This window comes from Episyrphus balteatus, chromosome 4 (genome assembly GCF_945859705.1).
Source record: "Episyrphus balteatus chromosome 4, idEpiBalt1.1, whole genome shotgun sequence".
NCBI classification, from domain to species: Eukaryota; Metazoa; Arthropoda; class Insecta; order Diptera; family Syrphidae; genus Episyrphus; species Episyrphus balteatus.
In genome coordinates, this window is record NC_079137.1 from 61,556,758 (window position 1) to 61,575,558 (window position 18,801).

The 18,801-nt window shown below is 30.5% G+C and overlaps 1 protein-coding gene across 1 annotated transcript; it reads left to right on the forward strand.

Moving 5' to 3' along the window:
• Positions 1–11,608: 11,608 nt before the first annotated feature.
• Positions 11,609–18,509, forward strand: LOC129918664 (uncharacterized oxidoreductase SSP0419-like). Its single transcript, XM_055999294.1, has 6 exons — positions 11,609–11,870; positions 11,937–12,089; positions 17,663–17,839; positions 17,899–17,971; positions 18,027–18,207; positions 18,257–18,509. Exons 1-6 carry the CDS (start codon positions 11,661–11,663, stop codon positions 18,465–18,467), a joined length of 1,005 nt encoding a protein of 334 aa, XP_055855269.1. The 5' UTR covers positions 11,609–11,660; the 3' UTR covers positions 18,468–18,509.
• The last annotated feature ends 292 nt before the right edge of the window (positions 18,510–18,801 follow it).

The following is an 18,801-nucleotide window of genomic DNA, read 5'->3' on the forward strand; positions in this document are numbered from 1 at the left end:
GATTGAAATTTCGCACGCATATAGTCCTGGCTATGCTCTATCAACCCTCCATATACTTTATTTCTCTATCTGTTAAAGAAAAAAAGATAAAAATCAAAAACGATGAAAATCTGTTAAAAACGCTCAAAAAACCTGTTTTTTTTTTTAAATTTATTTTTCCTGTTATTCAGTCAAAAATCATTTTAGAACTCCAATTTTTTGCACATGTATGCAGATAGCCCAGGCCTACATGTCCTATAAATTCGATTTTTTGAACGCTTTAAAAAAAAAGCTAAAAATAAAAAACTACCCAAAAATACCCCTAGAAAATAGGTGTTTTTCAAAAAATCATATTTCGAAATGCAGTGTATTTAAATAAAATCCGTATTAGACTCCTAATTTTTTTTTCCAAATTCAACCTTATTGCCCCTTGTCAAAATGAAATAATAATAATTAATTAACAAGACCAAATGTTAAAAATGTATGAATAAAAGCGGACGCAGTAGCATAACATCCAGAAAAATAATATTAAATTTTATTTTATTTGAAGGGTCATATTCATTAAGGATCATTAGTCTCAGATTCAATTTTGGTTGCTTAGTTTCGGTTGCTTAGAAAAGTTTTTGATTCATTATAGATTAAAAAATAATCATGTGTTAAAATAAATAAAGCTAAATCAATTCTAAACGCCCTGTTAAGGGGTTAAAAAACAATATGGCTTCATGATAAATTATCCTCTTTTTTTTCCTTTGATAAGAAAAATGATGTTAAGATGAACGCAATTAACAAAAAAACGCACATGGTTGTATCTGTAGCTGAATATGTATCTGCGAGTTTTATAATCATATAGATATTTATGCAAATCTTTTATTTGCTTTTTAGATTGGAATGGAACTCTATGTTGGTTATAACGATGATGATAATGATGATGATGATGCATCAATGTAAGGTACATGACGTTACTTCTCACACCAACCAAACAAAAAAAATGGATTTGCATACGGAATGAAACTGTGGCATACTCCATTAATTTTCGTCTCCTTGTTAAGTTTTTTTTTCTCTCCTGTTTTTTAATCAGCTAAAGAACTATGCAAGAGAAATGGAAAATTCCTTTAGGTAAACAATACACAAACACCCCACACCTCAAACCCAAAAAACCAAAGTTAAAATTTATGCAAATGAAAAATTCATCATTCTTTTACAACCCTTTTTTCCCAAGTTACAAGTGCTGACTTTAAGCTGACAAAAAGATAGAAAGTTGGAGAAATGAAAAAAAAAAAAAAAAAAAAGGTCCCACATGTGTATACCTTCATCATGATTTTGCGTTTTGGATTTAAGACTCCAGCATTTAGAAAGGTATTAGCAATTAAGCATTGATTAATGATTCCTGGCATCGCTGAGAGAATAGGATTCATCCCGATAATGACATGACAGTCAGTGGCTTAACATATGGTAGAGATATAGAAAAGGAAACATCGTTCTCTGAACTTCCCAGCACAATGACTCTGCCCAAATGTAAAATTGTACTACCGAATTCCGTATTGAAGGAATTTTCAGAGATTGTCTAGATTTTCCAAGGATTTGTTTGCTATCCTGATGATGCATTTGAACTTTTAACCCTTTTTTTGTGCTTCTGAGAATGATGCTTTTCTCTGATTGCTTAACATGTGCTGAAGGGAATAACAAAAGATTTAGTTACGGAGATAAATGATTCGAAGATAGGAAGTGGCGTTTTGCATTTAGTGTGTTTTATTTTTTTTTTTGCTTTTCTTTCCCGTTTTTTTTTTGTCCAAAATTTGTATCTCTAAATGGAATCTTTAATTTTATCCTTTAATAAAACACAATGTCTGTCTATTGTATTTGACTGGCGACAGATATAAAGCTGCAATAAAAATATCACAATGATGTGTCGGAGCGCTGTTGATATTGTGGGGGAAAATAAAAGAAAATAAAAGTAATTTTTCATCTTCTCTGGTGGAACTTCCTTTTTTCGTATTTTCTTTTTCTTATGTTTCTACCTAAAACCAACATGCGGATGTGTCAGAAAGGAAGGCGATTGTTCAAGGATATCAGCAAAATACGAAAAAAAAAAAAATACTAGGGGATGTATATTTATAAAAGAATAAACAGGCCAAACCAGAAAAAAGAACACAAACAAAAAAAAATATAGGTCAGATAAATAAATCTTATTTCTTTTGACATTTTCATAGTAGATGTATAGTTGTCTCTCTACAGGCTCAATTGTAGAACATTGAGATTTAATCCTTTTAATTAATTGAAAAAGATATAGATTTATGGAGTGCGAAGTCAGTGAAGTGGACTTTTTTCGGAAGTCTATATTCATTAATTATGATTATTCTTTGTTCTGGCAATTAACGAATATAGTTTTTATTTTGTGGGGAGATTTTAATAAGATGAATTGTTTTTATTTGAGATTTTTGAATGTTTAGATGGGAGTTTCCTTTTTGGGTTGGATTTAAGGGCGTGGACAAATAGTTTAAGTTTGATTTAGTAGATATTTATAAATGGAGTAAGTTGTGCAAAAGGAACATTAATTTTCGAGCCAAAGTGTACATTAGGGTGGACCAAAAAAATTATTTTTCATTATTTTGATTTGCTCTACCGATAACTTGTTTTCTCGACACAAAATAATGCTACCCTAATTTCTTCAGAATTTTTCGATGATGTTTAGGGGTTGCGCGCACCCCTTTATTAAAAAAAATAAGCTCTTTTAGTTTTTAATTTTTTTAAAGCTTAAATAATTTTTTAATCGAAAAGCTGTTTGAGTAAAAAGTATTGAGTTTCAATAGGTCTACTTGCTTCAATTTTTCTTTTTTCAAAAAAAAAATATTTTTGACTGATTCCCAGGGGTTAGAAGTCGAAATTACTGATAAATGCTGGCAAAAAAGCCTTAAAACTATGTTTTACTGTTTTTTATAACGGTTAAAATTTTTTTTATAGTATTCCTCATCAAATTTACTATAAAAACCGTGCTTTTATATTGCTCAATTCTTCTTAAATTGATAAAAGAAAAAAAAATTTTAAAAAGATCGTACCAAAACAAGTGAAGGAAAAATGGAGGAGGTCACTATATCTTGGGCGCCGAGATTTGATAACGGTAGTTTGTAGAGGAGTTAAATACGATCATTTTTTACTATGGGAGCGGTGGTCTATCTGGCTCCGTTTAGGCGGGAATGGCAATTTTCTAAAAAATGACTTTAAATAATAAAAGAAAACATTAAAAAAAAAAATTTTGATTGGTGTCCTTAGAATGCTTTCATTTTGTCTTGAAAATTTTCAAAATAAAATAATAATAAAAAAAAAAATAAATGGTGTCAATATACATATTATAATAGATATCAATCATTTCAACTCTCATACAAATTACTGGCCATTTCTTGAACGAAACTTAAATATTTAAATAGTACATGAATGCTATCAAGGGGCACGGTAGTGCCCAGCCAATTTCTCTAGAAACTTTGGCACTACACCCTTATTTACAGGAAACAACTCAGGCCATTTTCGACCCCCCTCTAACTTCCATACCAAAAATGCTAGAAATTTCAAACTCACTACATTTGTTGAGCTCGTCAAAACCAAACACCTCACAAAATTTCAGCCTCCTACGATGAGTAGTTTCAGAGATATAGGGCTTCAAAAATCGCAAAAACCGTAACTGACTCACTGACTCACTGACTCACTGACAGATCATCAAAATTATGGAGAACTTCCCGATATCGTAGAAACTTGAAATTTTACACGGTGATAGGACTTGTGGTGTATACAAAGGAAAAAATCGAAAATTTGAGATTTTCAATACAGGGGGCGTGGCATCCGCCCATTTCCGCTGAATTTTCATCATATATTACAGAGCACTTCTGATTATCGTAGAATCTTGAAATTTGGTAGAATAGTAGAGCTAATAGTTTATACAAAAGAAAAAATTTAAAACTTGAGAATTTCAGCCAGGGGGCGTGGCAACCGCCCATTTCCGCTGAATTTTCATAAATTATTATAGAGCACTTCTGATTATCGTAGAATCTTGAAATTTGGTAGAATGGTGGTGCTGGTAGTTTACACAAAGGAAAAAATTTAAAATTTGAGAATTTCAGCCAGGGGGCGCGGCAACCGCCCATTCCCGCTGAATTTTCATCAAATATTATAGAGCACTTCTGTATGTCGTAGAATCTTGAAATTTGGTAGAATGGTGGAGCTGGTAGTTTACACAAAGGAAAAAATTTAAAATTTGAAAATTTCAGCCAGGGGGCGTGGCAACCGCCCATTTTCACTGAATTTTCATCAAATAAAGAGATTTTATATTCTACAGCCATACCTTGCAAAAAGTAGTGAAATCACAACAAAAACATTACTGTTAAAAAAAGAGCCAAGTTATCCTATATTGAAATTATGCTGGCACAAAAAGTACTGAGATGTAAAAGTGTACCAAGTTCTAAAGTTTGGGTTCAAATTCGTATCAATAAAATTTTGATTGTTTACTTGGCAATTTTTGAAATAACTTTAAAAATCGATGGTTAAGAAAAATTGTCAAGAGAACAATCAAAATTTTATTGATACGAATTTGAACCCAAACTTTAGAACTTGGTACACTTTTACATCTCAGTACTTTTTGTGCCAGCATAATTTCAACATAGGATAACTTGGCTGTTTTTTTAACAGTAATATTTTTGTTGTGATTTCCTTTACTTAAACTGTCACAAAAGGGTTTATATGTTGCATTTAAATAATTAAGATTTATTTCAGCAAACAGCTATTAAGAACATAAGAATTTGTATTTGTACTCAAACAAAAGAGCTGGTAAGCAAACTTTCTTATTTTAAATTTTCTAAGATTGGTCAAAAAATTTGAATGGCTGTCCCATAAATCACGAAAATCTAACGATGATAAAAAATGCAGATTTATAATAAGAAAGTTTTAATTTTTATTGATTCATAGAATATACAGGTTGGGTTTATGTAAAGAATAGCACATCGCACATTGCTGCCAAGAGAATGTAAACTTTTATTGAAATTTTCTATCACTATTTTGCATGACTGGAGTATCATTATTCTTCAAAAAATAACAACAAGAAAAGCCCAATGACTTCACAAGATAAGGACGGTCCACTCTGATGGCAAAAACGTTTCTCTGAATTTTGTAGTTATTCTCTTCATATAAGATGGTTTAATAATAATTAATAATAATCATTTTTTAATAAAAAAAAAAAAACAAAACCGACTTCCATGGATCAAAATGGATTTTATGGTTTTTCTCATAGTTTATATACCCAAAACTGAAGGAAATTGAAATGAGATCACACTGCAGGCACCAGCTTTCCAATACAAAAAGAATTATCAAAAGTGGTTCAATCAGTCCAAAGTTATGAGGTAACAAACACAAAAAAAAAGTCATGTGTGCAATTCACACGTGGTAGAAGTGAAACCTTAAAAAAAATTCTTGCAAAAAAAAGAAAAAATCTACCTATTTTTTATTCTATCTCCTTTAAATACATGTTTTTTATGGGTTGGGGTCAAAATTCTGCCGGGGTCAAAATTCTTTTGTCAAAATTCTGATTTTCAAAATTCTGTTTTTCAAAATTCTGTTTTTCAAAATTCTGCTTTTCAAAATTCTGTTTTTCAAATTTCTGCAAAAAATTAAAAAAGGGTTTGCAAAATGTTAAAAAGCACGTGCTTTTTAACATTTTCCAAACTCTTCTTTAATTTTTTGCAGAATTCTGTAAAATCATCTTCTTGAAAAATGATCTGCTTATTTGATTACTTACCTTAGTAATTTGTCATTCTTTGAATGCATATTAATTTTTGTTTTATAAATGAATAAATTTGAAAATATTAAGAAAAGGTTTTTAATACTAAAAATTTCCGAAAATAATTCAAAAATTTTTAATTTATCAAATAAAGATGAATATTCAAAAATTTGAATAAGAAAAGGAATATTTTGTATCAAACAACATCGGTTCCAATAATTTATAGAATTTATTTAAAGAAAATCAGTCTATGCATTTTAAAAAATATTTGCGACACTTAAACAAAAAAATTTAGGAAAGTACCAATGTTGAATTACATTAATGAGGTGTATTTTTCTTTAGTCAACGCATATGCTATAAAAAAAAAAACAGAATTGGCAGAATTTTTTTGGTTAAGTATAATAATGGCAGAATTTTGAAAAGCAGAATTTTAAAAAGCAGAATTTTGAAAAGCAGAATAGAAAAAAAACAGAATTTTGAAACACAGAATTTTCGTTAAAAAAGCAGAACTTTGAAATTCAGAATTTTGAAGCCAGAATTTTGACCCGATCCCGTTTTTTATATGACAACCTATATTAATTTTATATCATCTGAAAGCTTATTGTTTCAGCTCAAAATATTTATATCGTCCATGTCTATACAACATCTACAAAAAGAGCTTATTTTTTTCAAACCAAATCACTTTTCATCAAAAAAGCAAAAAAATCAATCTTTTTTCTATTTTAACACCATTAAATATATTTTTTTAAATGACAACCTATAGTAAATTTTATATCATCTGAAAGGTTATTTCATATATATTTTTCTATGACGTATGAATCATATTTCTACCATGCCTAGAAAAAAAATAAAAATTTTTTTAAGCCAACTATGTCGGAATTTCAAGCTGAGATTACAGTACTTCCTATACTGGTCATCGTCAACAGATCTCCACAGTTGTTTTGAGGTATTTTTCAAGTTTTTCAATTTAAGATTGTGTAACTTGTAGAGCTTGTACAGTATATCAAATATCAAATGAAAGGTTATGTTATCAGCATGCGTATTAAAGTTAAATCAAATTTGTATGTGCACTAGATCAATAGATATAACGTGTGTAAAAAAGAACATCTTTTTACCGTTATCTCAGAATTTTGAATATGAAATTATAATTGAAATTTTGTGCATTAATAGTTTATTTAATTACCTATCTACAGTACAAATTTCATTCTATCTATTAAAACAAAAAAGTTATACAAGTTGAATGTTCGTGTCGCGTTTTCGTCGGTAGAAAATCACTCTGACGGCCGTATTTTGTACGAAAACTGTGCAATGTAGCTGACAAATTTTCTATAATTTTGAAATATTGTTTAATACCCGTTGTTCTTTTGCTAACCCGAATTTTTAGCTGTCATATTCTAATGTTTTTTTTTTTTTTTCAATTGTCAGCACTGTACTTTTAAGTTCAAATTTTGCGTGAATGGATTCTTAACTTCAACAAAATCAAATGCTGCAAACGCTTATATATGTGTATCTGCATAAATAATTCACTTTCATCTTAAATTACTGACGGACTTAATTTCCTCCAAACTTAATTAGGAAATTAATCTTCTTCAATTTCTCTTCAAACTTTATACCCTTCTCGTACCACATACATATTCATAGATATAAAATCAAATGAATGCATTCATCACATGATATTAAACATCAAATTGCAATTTGATCTAAGCATTATTATCAAGTCAACCGGAAGTATCAACAACATTCATGATACCTATATAATACCTCTCTTCTATACCTAATTTATATATTCTACTATACTATACAATAACCTTATTCACGGTGCATTACAACGCAAATCCTTACAAAGCCATTTAATTACAACATTCTCCGGTTTTATATTAGCTCCTGCCATCGCACTATACACATTCATCCCCAAATCTTAAACAAAAGAAATAAACAAAAATACAAAAAAAAAAAAAAAAGGGATGAAACATCAAGCAATTGAACAGCCACATCGGAAATTATCACCTTCTAAGAACAATGCACCTTTCAGCCTTTCGAGTTTTTGTTCAAGTTGGAGAGAAAGATGTAGACTTCCTTTAACATTAACAAGTAATCTGTCCAACCCTTAGTCGAAAAATGGGTATTTTGGCTGAAAATATAGCATCTTATCGTAAGAACCACCGTGCCTAATGAGAAAAGAACAATCAAGTGGCGCATATTAGAATGAAAGTACTACCCCACGACAAGGACGATGATGATGGCGATGACTACTTCCCTTATAGTAATATTGGTAAGTACTCAAGAATCAAGATATAGAACCACTTTTGTTGATATTAATACACGAACGACATTCATGGGAAGGAGATGAACGACAAGACTATAAGAAAAAGAAAAAAAATGTTGTCTGTCAGTCAAATGGTTGCAACACTTATTTTAATGAAAAATTCTAATTTACCGATATCACCCGAGTCCAAGACACCAAAATAGATACACAATCTTTCAGATACATACTCATCAACGCAGAGAAGAAATATTTAGGTATACCAGAACGAAAAAAAAAATAAATATAGCCATTGTGTGTCAAGCTAGAAGCCTCCCTCTACTCTTAGCTATTTTTATTACTTTCGTCCTTAGATCCAAAGGAAACACCGTAAACATATCTACCAGTCTCCATCGTATAGCTCCAACTCCAACAAGTCATTATGTTCTCTATCGCATCAAGTTAAACATGCAGAAAGCCAGGATGAAATGGTCATAGATACCAGACCAATGGTTATCTTTTTTTTTTTCGAGCACACACCAACAATTTGGACAAAACTAAGTGCTATAAGGATGTATAGATATATTTTGTGTACAAAAACGAAAACATTGAAAGAATGTGATTCAGGGAATTAATTAATACATTTTCTTTCCACTTCTTCTTCACTGCTGCTCCTGCTGTTAGGAATGAAAGGTTTCCATTTCATTGTGTTTTGGATCATCTCCAACTCTGATCAAATATACCTCCTCCCCCTCCTGCACACAAAGTGCAAGTGTCACTTTAGAAAAGCCAAAAAGTCAGAGGATAGAACGGAAATGAACAGGGATGTTATAGATTTTTTATTTTGTTAAAAAAAGTATTAGAAAATAACTGGGATACAGTTCTCCACCTAAAAAGATCCACAAGACAATTTAGAAACCTTAAAAATCAATTTTCTTGAAAGAAAAAAAAATCAAACTTTTTTTCTTCCATCACCTTTGAAACAATTTTTTATATGAAAATCTATAATAAATTGTATATCATCTGAAAGCTTATTATTTAAGCTTTAATATATTGTTTCAATCATATTTGTACGACATCTAGAAAAAAAGTTACAATTTTTTAAAGCCAAACATGTCGAAATTTCAAAATGAGATTACGAAACAGATTTTGAGGTATTTTTTAAAGTTTTTCAATTTAATATTGTGTAGCTTGTAGTAAATGTACCGTTATGTGTGATATATCAAATGAAAAATATCGCAAATCACAACGATACTAAACAAGTTTTCACTCTAAAAATGCAATTTAATGTTGGTATAACAACCCTGACTCCAAAAATAATTTTTCCTGTATTTGCACTTTTTTTTCGGAAAGAATATATATTTTTTTCTGTTTGAATTTTAGTTAGTTCTTAGGGCGTGGGACCGTGATTGAAGATTACACCAGAGTAAAGAAAAGAAATGTATAATATTCATCTTGAAAAATAAAAATTCCTTAAGGATTCCATTTATTTTTTTTTCCTTCAACAAATTTCTATTTCTTTTCTTCGTAGTATTTTTCGTTGTAGTTATGAATTTTATGATAATGATGATGATTTTGAGTCTTCAAGCAACAGTGTATAACAGAGAACAAAGACCACTTGAAATAACGAGAAAAAAGAAAACCTTGAAAGGCTCTCTTTTCTGAGCTGGGAATATAATAAGAAGACCAAAAGAAGGACGAAAATGGAAAATCTATTTGGGCAGGAAGTCTTTGAATGAATTTTAATTTTGTGCATATTTCCAGTCTTATTTTTTTGTATACATTTTTTTACTTCATCTCAATCTTAGGCTGCATTCAAGGCAATTCATTATAAAAAAAATAATAAGAACTTTGATAAAGATCGCCATTTGTATTGTTATGAAGTAGTCTTCCTGGGCTTTCACCTGATTTTTTTTTTCGTTTGCTTTCCTCTTATTTTAATTTACAGTAACGCGAAATGAAAAGTTAAAATGCCACTCATATTTTTGGACATGTAATTCAGAATTTTTTTTTATGAATTTTTAAAATTACAATAAGCTTTTTATTTTGAATTTTGTGAAGAGCTGTGTAACAGTTAGTCTGAGTGGTAATGGAATATTTAAATTACTTGCAGAGAGTAGGGTAGTTTTGTATTTTTTTCTTTAAAATTTTAAATATTAATACGAAGTGATGATATGAAGGGTATCTAAGAAATTGATCTGATTTCTTTTGAATTTTTTACAGTAGGTACATTAACAAAATTTTTCACGCTCTCAGGCTAACGGTTTATGTGTTTTGCATGAAATTAATTATAACAAAGAACGGAAAATTATAAGCTTATCAAGGCCAACAATTTTCATCCCATTTACATTTTCTTGAAAAAAATGTATGTGTTAGGTAGTAAAAATTAAATTATTATTTAATATTTGAAAGTTATTTTTGAGGCAAAGGGGTCTGGTAACTCCCTTAGCTCCTCCTCTTCTTTTGTTCATTCTTTGAAACAGTTGCTATTTAAATTTTGTTAAATATATTATGATCTAATTATAAACAGAAAACTTAAATGTACAAAGTTCGCTTATCAGCTCTTTTGTTTTAGTGAAAAAAATTCCTGAATCATGTTTCTCCATAAGATAATGTCAAATAACATGGTTTGAACTGAACTAATCATGCTACAGCTAATCATAAAACAAGTTATCATGGACAGCCCCACCAAAAGACAGTTCACCATAGGGAACATATCATCAAAAGGAACAATTTCTGAGAAGAATAAAAAAAAATCCTGTCAGAGAATGTCCCTTTCAAAAAGAAGAGCATTCAAATAAATTGAACTAAAAATAAATATGTTCCAACGCAACTTGTGATGACCTGTCTCATGATGGGCTGTCCGTGATGAATTGTCTTAAAATCTGTGATGTGATATGTTGGGTTAATTCGACTTAACGTATGTGATCTACTCAGAGACAACACGCATTTGGATCACTTAGGTTTGGAGAACTATCGATCCTTGTTCTCTCAGTGTGTTCTGCTAAGGAAGATTGATCTACAATACCCTATTGTCGATTTCATAATTTCCCGGAATATCTAAAAAAAAAAAAAATAATAGAGTTCATAATCAAATTGTTAAACTCGAAAGTTACAGATTTTAACGCAAGAGTTTGTTTTCCATTTTTTCAAGACATTTCTGAGAATCATATCACTCTCTTTAATATATTTCAATCTCCCATTGTGAAGGGAATTTTGAGACGAAAACACACACTCAATTAATACTTCTAAATTTTCGCACTTGTAACGCTAAATATTTTTTTCATAATAAAAATAAATTCTTAACCCAGTAGCTAAGATCAATTTTAATTTTTTTCTTCGTAAAAATGCAATGTGTATCTAGACAAATATTAACTTAACTTATTGTATTGACAAAAGAATACAAAAATAAAAATACTTCACTTTCGCTTCGGTACGAATCATTTCTAAGTTTGAATCAAATAAGTAAACAATTCCGCTAAAAAAAGCTTAAGAAATAAGATTGAAGTTATAATGCACCTTTGTTTATTCATTGCACTTTATATTACTATACTAATAGTTAAATCTACAAAATGATGTGATAAATAGAGGTTTGGTTCTGGCAATTAACAACAGTTACTTGTGAATTGTTGTAAAGAACGAAACAAATGTTCTACGAGATTCGGCACGGTTAAAAATATGTTAAACGTTCATAGTGCTGGAAAAGTTCCATATCTAAAGGCTTCGCCTTTAAGACAACATTCGTATTTCGATCGATTTAAATTAGTTATTTTAGTAATTTTAGATATAGTAAAAGTGATTTTAATAATTTTAGTTAAAATATTAATTTTACCAATAAGTGTTTGGCTGAGAAATGGTCCTAAAAATATATATCGAAAAACTGCATTAGTAATAAAAATATTTAATTGAATGGATGTTATAAAGTTTTGTAAATATTTTTCATTATTTGTTAAGATTACGGGTGGTGCAAATGGAATTGGAAAAGCTGTTGCATTGGAACTTGCTGAATGCGGATGTAATATTATTATAGCGGATATTGATAAAAGTGCATCGGAGAAAACTTTGGAAGTGTTGCAGAAATATGATATTAAATCACTTAGTTATTCGGTAAGCATTGATTTACTAATTTGTATGGATCTTGGAGCATACTTACATATTCAAAAATCTTAAAAATCCCTTAAAGTGTTAAATTCATTTCAAAAGTTGTTTAAAAATATAGATAAAAGAATAAATTAAAAAGAAAATGTAAAAGAAGGAAATACGCAAGATTCGATCTTGAAAGGAACAAAACCCTTATTAAATGAATTTGAGTTCAAAAAATTCAACCATTTGATTCCTTGGATTTTTGAAAACAAAAAACAAACAAAATTGGTATGCGATTTCTAATACTTAAAAAATTCAAAACCATTCAGTTTACGGATTCAATTGACTTTTCAAAAAAAAAATTAAATATTTTTTTAAAATCTAAACAATTTGTTTTCAAAAATTTTCTTTTCAATTTTGTATATTCAGTTTAATTGAAATCGGACTGGTCATTTGCGATTTATTCAAACTAAAATAAAATGCCCGACTGGGGCGCACGTAGGTACTTGCTCTTGCAGTTCAAAAAACTTGTATGTTAGTTTATTTGCAGGTTTTAAGAGCTGCCTCTATATAAATTTTAAAGAAATTTTGTTGATGTTGGGGAAGAGCCGACATTTAGGGCAAAATTTTGTTAAATAAATTTTTTTTGTTATTGAAGTTATACTTCTTATGGGAGGGTGGGTATGAAAATTTACTTTTTGACAAGAATGTCAAAGGGATTATGACGCGATCACCCTGGGTAGCAGGGCTGTCGTTTCACCTTTAGAGTACGCAGTACTTTAGTATTTAAAAATGCAGTACGCCACAGTACGGCAAACATAAAACACACAACACGTAGCAAGTTACATGTTTCATGTGGCAAGTTGCATGTGGCAAGTTGTATGTGGCAAGTTGCATGTGGCAAGTTGCATGTGGCAAGTTGCATTTGGCAAGTTGTATGTGGCAAGTTGCGTGTGGCAAGTTGCATGTGGCAAATTGCGTGTGGCAAGTTGCATGTGGCAAGTTGCCAGGGTTGCAAAAAGCTAACATTTCAGCTCAGCTCACAGCTCAGCTCAAATTTGAGCTAGGTACCATAGCTTAGCTCATTTGAGCTGAGCTGAAAAAGAGCTGAGCTGAAAGTGAGCGCCCCAACTTCCAACGCCTATATCTCGGAATTTTGAAAAAAATGAAAAAAATTTTTTTGATGCCGAAAGGTAGCGGGGACTCTAACCTACATTTGGGTACAACTTCCATCCCTGTAGGTACACGCGTTCTCAAACCAGGAGAACTTAAAGGTAAAAAAAAAGTTAAGCCCGATTCTGAAAAAATAGGCATGATGTGGCGGTTTAACATGCAAAGCGATTTTTTAAAAATCTGACAATGTGCAAAGCGTAGGCCCATGACACAAGCTATCATTTGGCATCACTCCCAAAAATTGCTCTCAAGCGGCTTAGCTTCCAGGAGCGTTCAAAGATTCGGGGATTTTTCGAAAAAAAAAATTTACCCCAACTTTCAAACACGATTTTCTCGGAATTTTGAAAAAAATCGAAAAACCGGATTATACCACTTTCGGGTAGCTGAGAATATAAGCTTTCATATGGCACCACTCCCCTGTCTCTAGATCAAAGCCTTGCAACGCCTATATCTCGGAATTTTGAAAAAAAATGAAAAAAAAATTTTTGATGCAAAAGGTAGCGGGGACTCTAACCTACATTTGGGTACAACTTCCATCCCTGTAGGTACACGCGTTCTCAAACCAGGAGAACTTAAAGGTAAAAAAAAGTTAAGCCCGATTCTGAAAAAAAAGGCATGATGTGGCTGTTTAACATGGAAGGCGATTTTTTAAAAATCTGATAATGTGCAAAGCGTAGGCCCATGACACAAGCTATCATTTGGCACCACTCCCAAAAATTGCTCTCAAGCAGTTTAGCTTCCAGGAGCGTTCAAAGATTCGGGGATTTTTCGAAAAAAAAAATTTACCCCAACTTTCAAACGCGATTTTCTCGGAATTTTGAAAAAAGTCGTAAAACCGGATTGTACCTGATTTTTTTTATGATTAAAAAAGAAATATTTTACTAAAAAAATAGAAATATATTTACTATTAACCCTAGAAAGATAATCTACGTCTGTAAGACGTATGGCGTGTAAAGAACTGTTTTATCTAATTCAATTCAAATTTCTGGGTTTTTGTTAAATTGATTTGATTTATTATATCACTTCTTTAAAATAATCTAAGTAATGAGTTAAATAAATATGACAAAAAGTGTTAACATAAGACCAAAAATCTTTTTTAGAATCATACGTCTCTGAGACGTATATTATGATTATCTTTCTAGGGTTAAAAAACCAAGAGAAAGATCACGAAAAATTATCTGTTTTATTTATAAAAATATCCATGTGTTAAAATAATTCCATTAATAACTAGAACCAAACATCTTGAGCTATGGTGTTTTATAAAAGTTCAAAATATCTTCATATTTCATTATACTTTCCAAATAAAAATCAATGTATCCTCTCACCCATCACAGTTCAGCTCAGCTCACTTTACTTTAGCTCACCCAACAGCTCAGCTCAACCATCAGCTCAGCTGACTTTCAGCTCAGCTCAAATGAGCTGAGCTATGGTACATAGCTCAAAAGTCAGCTAGCTCAAAATTTGAGCTGAGCTGTGAGCTGAGCTCAGCTCACTTTTGAGCTTTGTAGCAACTCTGCAAGTTCCATATTGCTACTACTAGTGCTGAAGCACACACAATTCTCATAAAATAACCATATCGCACATTTTATGCTCAATTCATTTAGTTTCGTTAAGCGTATACCGTACGTTCTGAACCGCACAACATGTGTAAATTTCACAGAATAAATTGAAAACTACATGGACGCAAGGAGGATGAAAGAATTAAATTATTGTTCACTTGATAAAAATGTAAAAAAATGATGTGTGGATTAATTAATTTAATAATAGAAATTAAAAATATCAAATGAAATTCATTTACATAATACTGAATCAGAAGTATAACTTCAGTCGCGTGTACATGTGTACACACACTCTTTTTTTCACTTTTTTTTTTTAAATTAAAAATGCAGTTTTATTGCAATTATTGCTTTAGATATTACGTGTGCAAAGCTTAATCAAAATCGTTAGAGCCGTTTTTGAGTTATTTGGTATAACTTAAAAAAAAAATTATGGGGGGTACACTTTCTAAGTGAGATATAAAATAAAACAACTTTCAGAATTCTATAAAAATCAATAAATGCAGCTTTATGATATTTCAAGGGCTTCTCTTGGCATGGAGCTTCTCTGGGCACAAGAATACAAAAAATGTTCATTTTGAAAAAAAAAAAAAAATTAAAAATCTCAAAAAGTTTTGGTAATATTTTTGTGCCCGGCAAGGCATAAGACGCGTTAAAATTAAAACAAAATCTGGTACACCCTAGTGAAACAATTTTCTTAAATTTGGGAAATTATGAGTTTTGTGATATTGGGAAATTAAAATTTTAGTTTTAGCGCTAAAATTGACGATAGGTATGCCACATTATTTGAAAAATGTAAAATCTTTCTTAGTCAAAAAACGTAACAGTTTTGATTAAAATTTGTGTATGTAGGTAGTTTCACACATAGATGCTTTTAAATTTAAAAAAAAATGTATTTCATTATTAATGGTACCTATCTGTATTTTCAATTCTGAATTTCCGATAAAATACATTTTTGGGTTTTTTAATAAAATAAAAATAAAAGAAAAATTGAAAAGGGTCTGATTTTTTTAAAACTTGACTTTTCCTTATCAATTATTTATTTTGAATGGCATAGATTTTTTTTTTTGGAAAAAAAGTTAATTTAATTAGTATACTTCTTTACTTGTAATTTAAAATAAAATATTTTTTAACAATTCTTATTAAATTAATAAAATCAAAATTATTTCGTGTAACCTAGTCGTAAATTGGTTTTTTGTTCGAATATTTTTCATAATGTTTTACAATTTGGAAACGAAAACTCAAATCAACAATTACACGGTGTAACACTCAAAATATACGCGGGCGGAGACCTATCAGGTTTTGTAGAGCTAGTCGCACTGAATACGAAACGGTATTTGAAAATCCCCTAACACCCCCAAAATCTGGAGTTACGGGCAAAAAACGGTTTTTTGGACCTTCACCCATTGAAAAAATTCTAGCTTCGACAATTTTTTACCCATTCGATTTTTTTCGATTTCAATTTTCTCAAAAACTAGAAGACATAGAAACATATAGTTTTCACTGTTCGATAAGGAATCAATTGAGGAAGTTTTTTGTGTGAGTAATTTTTTTACTAAAATTCACAGTCTGGACAAAAATAGTATAAAATGAGTTTTAAAAAAATTTGTTTCGCCTACTGTTAACTTTAAAAATCAAATGTTCAATTTTTCCTTTCGGAAATGGTATCATTTATTACTGTAAGTGTTGCCGTTGTTTAATAATTTTTTTTATTTTGATAATTTTTTTTTAGAAAAATGCCCCTCCCACCTAAACGGGGAGAGATAGACTCCCCTCCCAAAGAAAAAAATGTTTGTATTGAGCTCCTCTACAAAAACCCGTTATCAAATCCTGGCGCCCAAGTTATCCTACTACGTGCCGAAACAACATTTTTGTTTTATACCTAAAAGTTCGAATTTCTGTATCTGGATTGAAATCGAAAATTTTTTTTTCTAAGCCAATTTATAAGTGATTTTCAAAACAAATACCTCGATTGATTGGGAAATAGATATAGTTTTAGAATATATTTTTAAATAGCATGTTGTTCTGAAAACATATACTTTAAATTGATGCCAAAGTTGGGAAAATGACGAAAAAAATGGAATTTTTGAACTTTGACAGCTTATAAATTCTAAGTGGTTTAACCGAGTTACAAGTTCTATACATTGTTGAAAAGGTATATTTATCTTCTATCAGAAACTGTCGAAAATGGGTAAAAAATTGTCGAAGCTAGAATTTTTTCAATGGGTGAAATTCCAAAAAACCGTTTTTTGCCCGTAACTCCAGATTTTGGGGGTGTTAGGGGATTTTCAAATACCGTTTCGTATTCAGTGCGACTAGCTCTACAAAACCTGATAGGTCTCCGCCCGCGTATATTTTGAAACCTCATTTTTGTAACACCGTGTTATTTAATCAATTTTGTTGATTGAAAATTAGGTCATTTTTTTAAATGACTTTCTTTTAATTCGAAAAACTTATATTTTGCTTTAAGTAAAATTCAAAAGCTAACTTGAAACAAAAACAACACACATTTTCACAACATGTTATCAAAATCAGATAGGTAATTATTTTATAGGCAAATAAGAACACAAACAAAAAATAGTTTTTACAGTTTTCTCATCATTTTTGAGTAAGAAAATGATTCAAATAAGAGTTATATATGTTTTAATAATCTACAACTTTAATATTATGATTTTTTTTCTGTAAGAAGGGTATTTTTGCGGAAGGGTATTTTTGCGAAACAATTATAGTTGCCTTTGGAAAAATATTTGTATTAAAAAAAAAAAATACAATTTATGTTCTAAAATTAACTTTTTTCACTTTTTGGGAAGGGTTTCCCGATTCAGTGGTTAATTGTAATCGTTTCAGTAAATTTCCTTTTTCTTGCAGATCGATGTTTCAAACCCCGAAGATGTGGAAAACTTGAAAGAAGAAGTTGAAAAATCCATTGGACCAGTTGATATATTAATAAATAATGCTGGTCTTATGCCATTAGCTTCTCTAAGAGAAGGTAGACCAGCTGATGTTAAACGAATTGTGGATGTTAACATAAATGCAAACTTTTGGGTAATTATTTCTAATGAAAATACAAAAAAATAATTCTTCAATGCAATTTTTTTAAATAGACAATAAGAACATTTCTTCCAGGAATGATACAAAGGAAAATTGGCCATATTGTTCAAATCTCATCAATGTCAGGTAACTACTTGTCTCTTTGTTAAATCTACTCTAATTGTTTCATAAATTATTCTAGCTCTTCATCCTATTCCCGGCGCTATTGTTTATACAGCCACTAAATATGCTGTAACAGGACTTATGTTGGCCCTAGAAGAGGAATTACGTCAAGAAGGATCTAAAAATAACATAGATTTCACCACAGTGCATCCTTATTTTGTATCGACACGATTAGACCTCATGAATTTACTCAACTTAAGGTGATATGATTTAAACTTCAACTTATTCTTTTAAAACTTTTATCTTTAGATTTCCAGCAATAACAGCCGAGTACACTGCCAAGGAGATCGTCAAAGGAATCATTCATAGAAAAAGACGCGTTGTCATCCCTCACTTTGATGTCTTTCTCACTGCACTACTCCCCAGCTTACCTTACATGGTACAATGGCTTGTCAGAGACCACATCCTGAGAGAACCCGAAACACGGATAGTCAAAGATCCCTTTGTTTATGTTTCTTAAGTACACAATGCAAAAGGGTTATAAAAACTTTGTATCGAAAATTGCCAGTACTAATTAAATTGCTCATTAATCACAAATTTCATTTTCTTCTTTTTTTTCTTGATTATTTGTCATTGTATTTTTGGAATTCAATTTAGCTAACAATCTGGTTTATTCGTTTCGAACTGATAAGCGAACCTGTTTTAATGATTTATCTTCTCTCAAACTTTGACATCTTAAATGTTGTTGGAAAAAAATTCCAATTTCAAGCTCGTCGAGCAAATAGATTAGGCTGTTCGCAGTTGTATGTGAATGAAATCACATCAAACCATCTTGAACTCTTGTAACAAATATT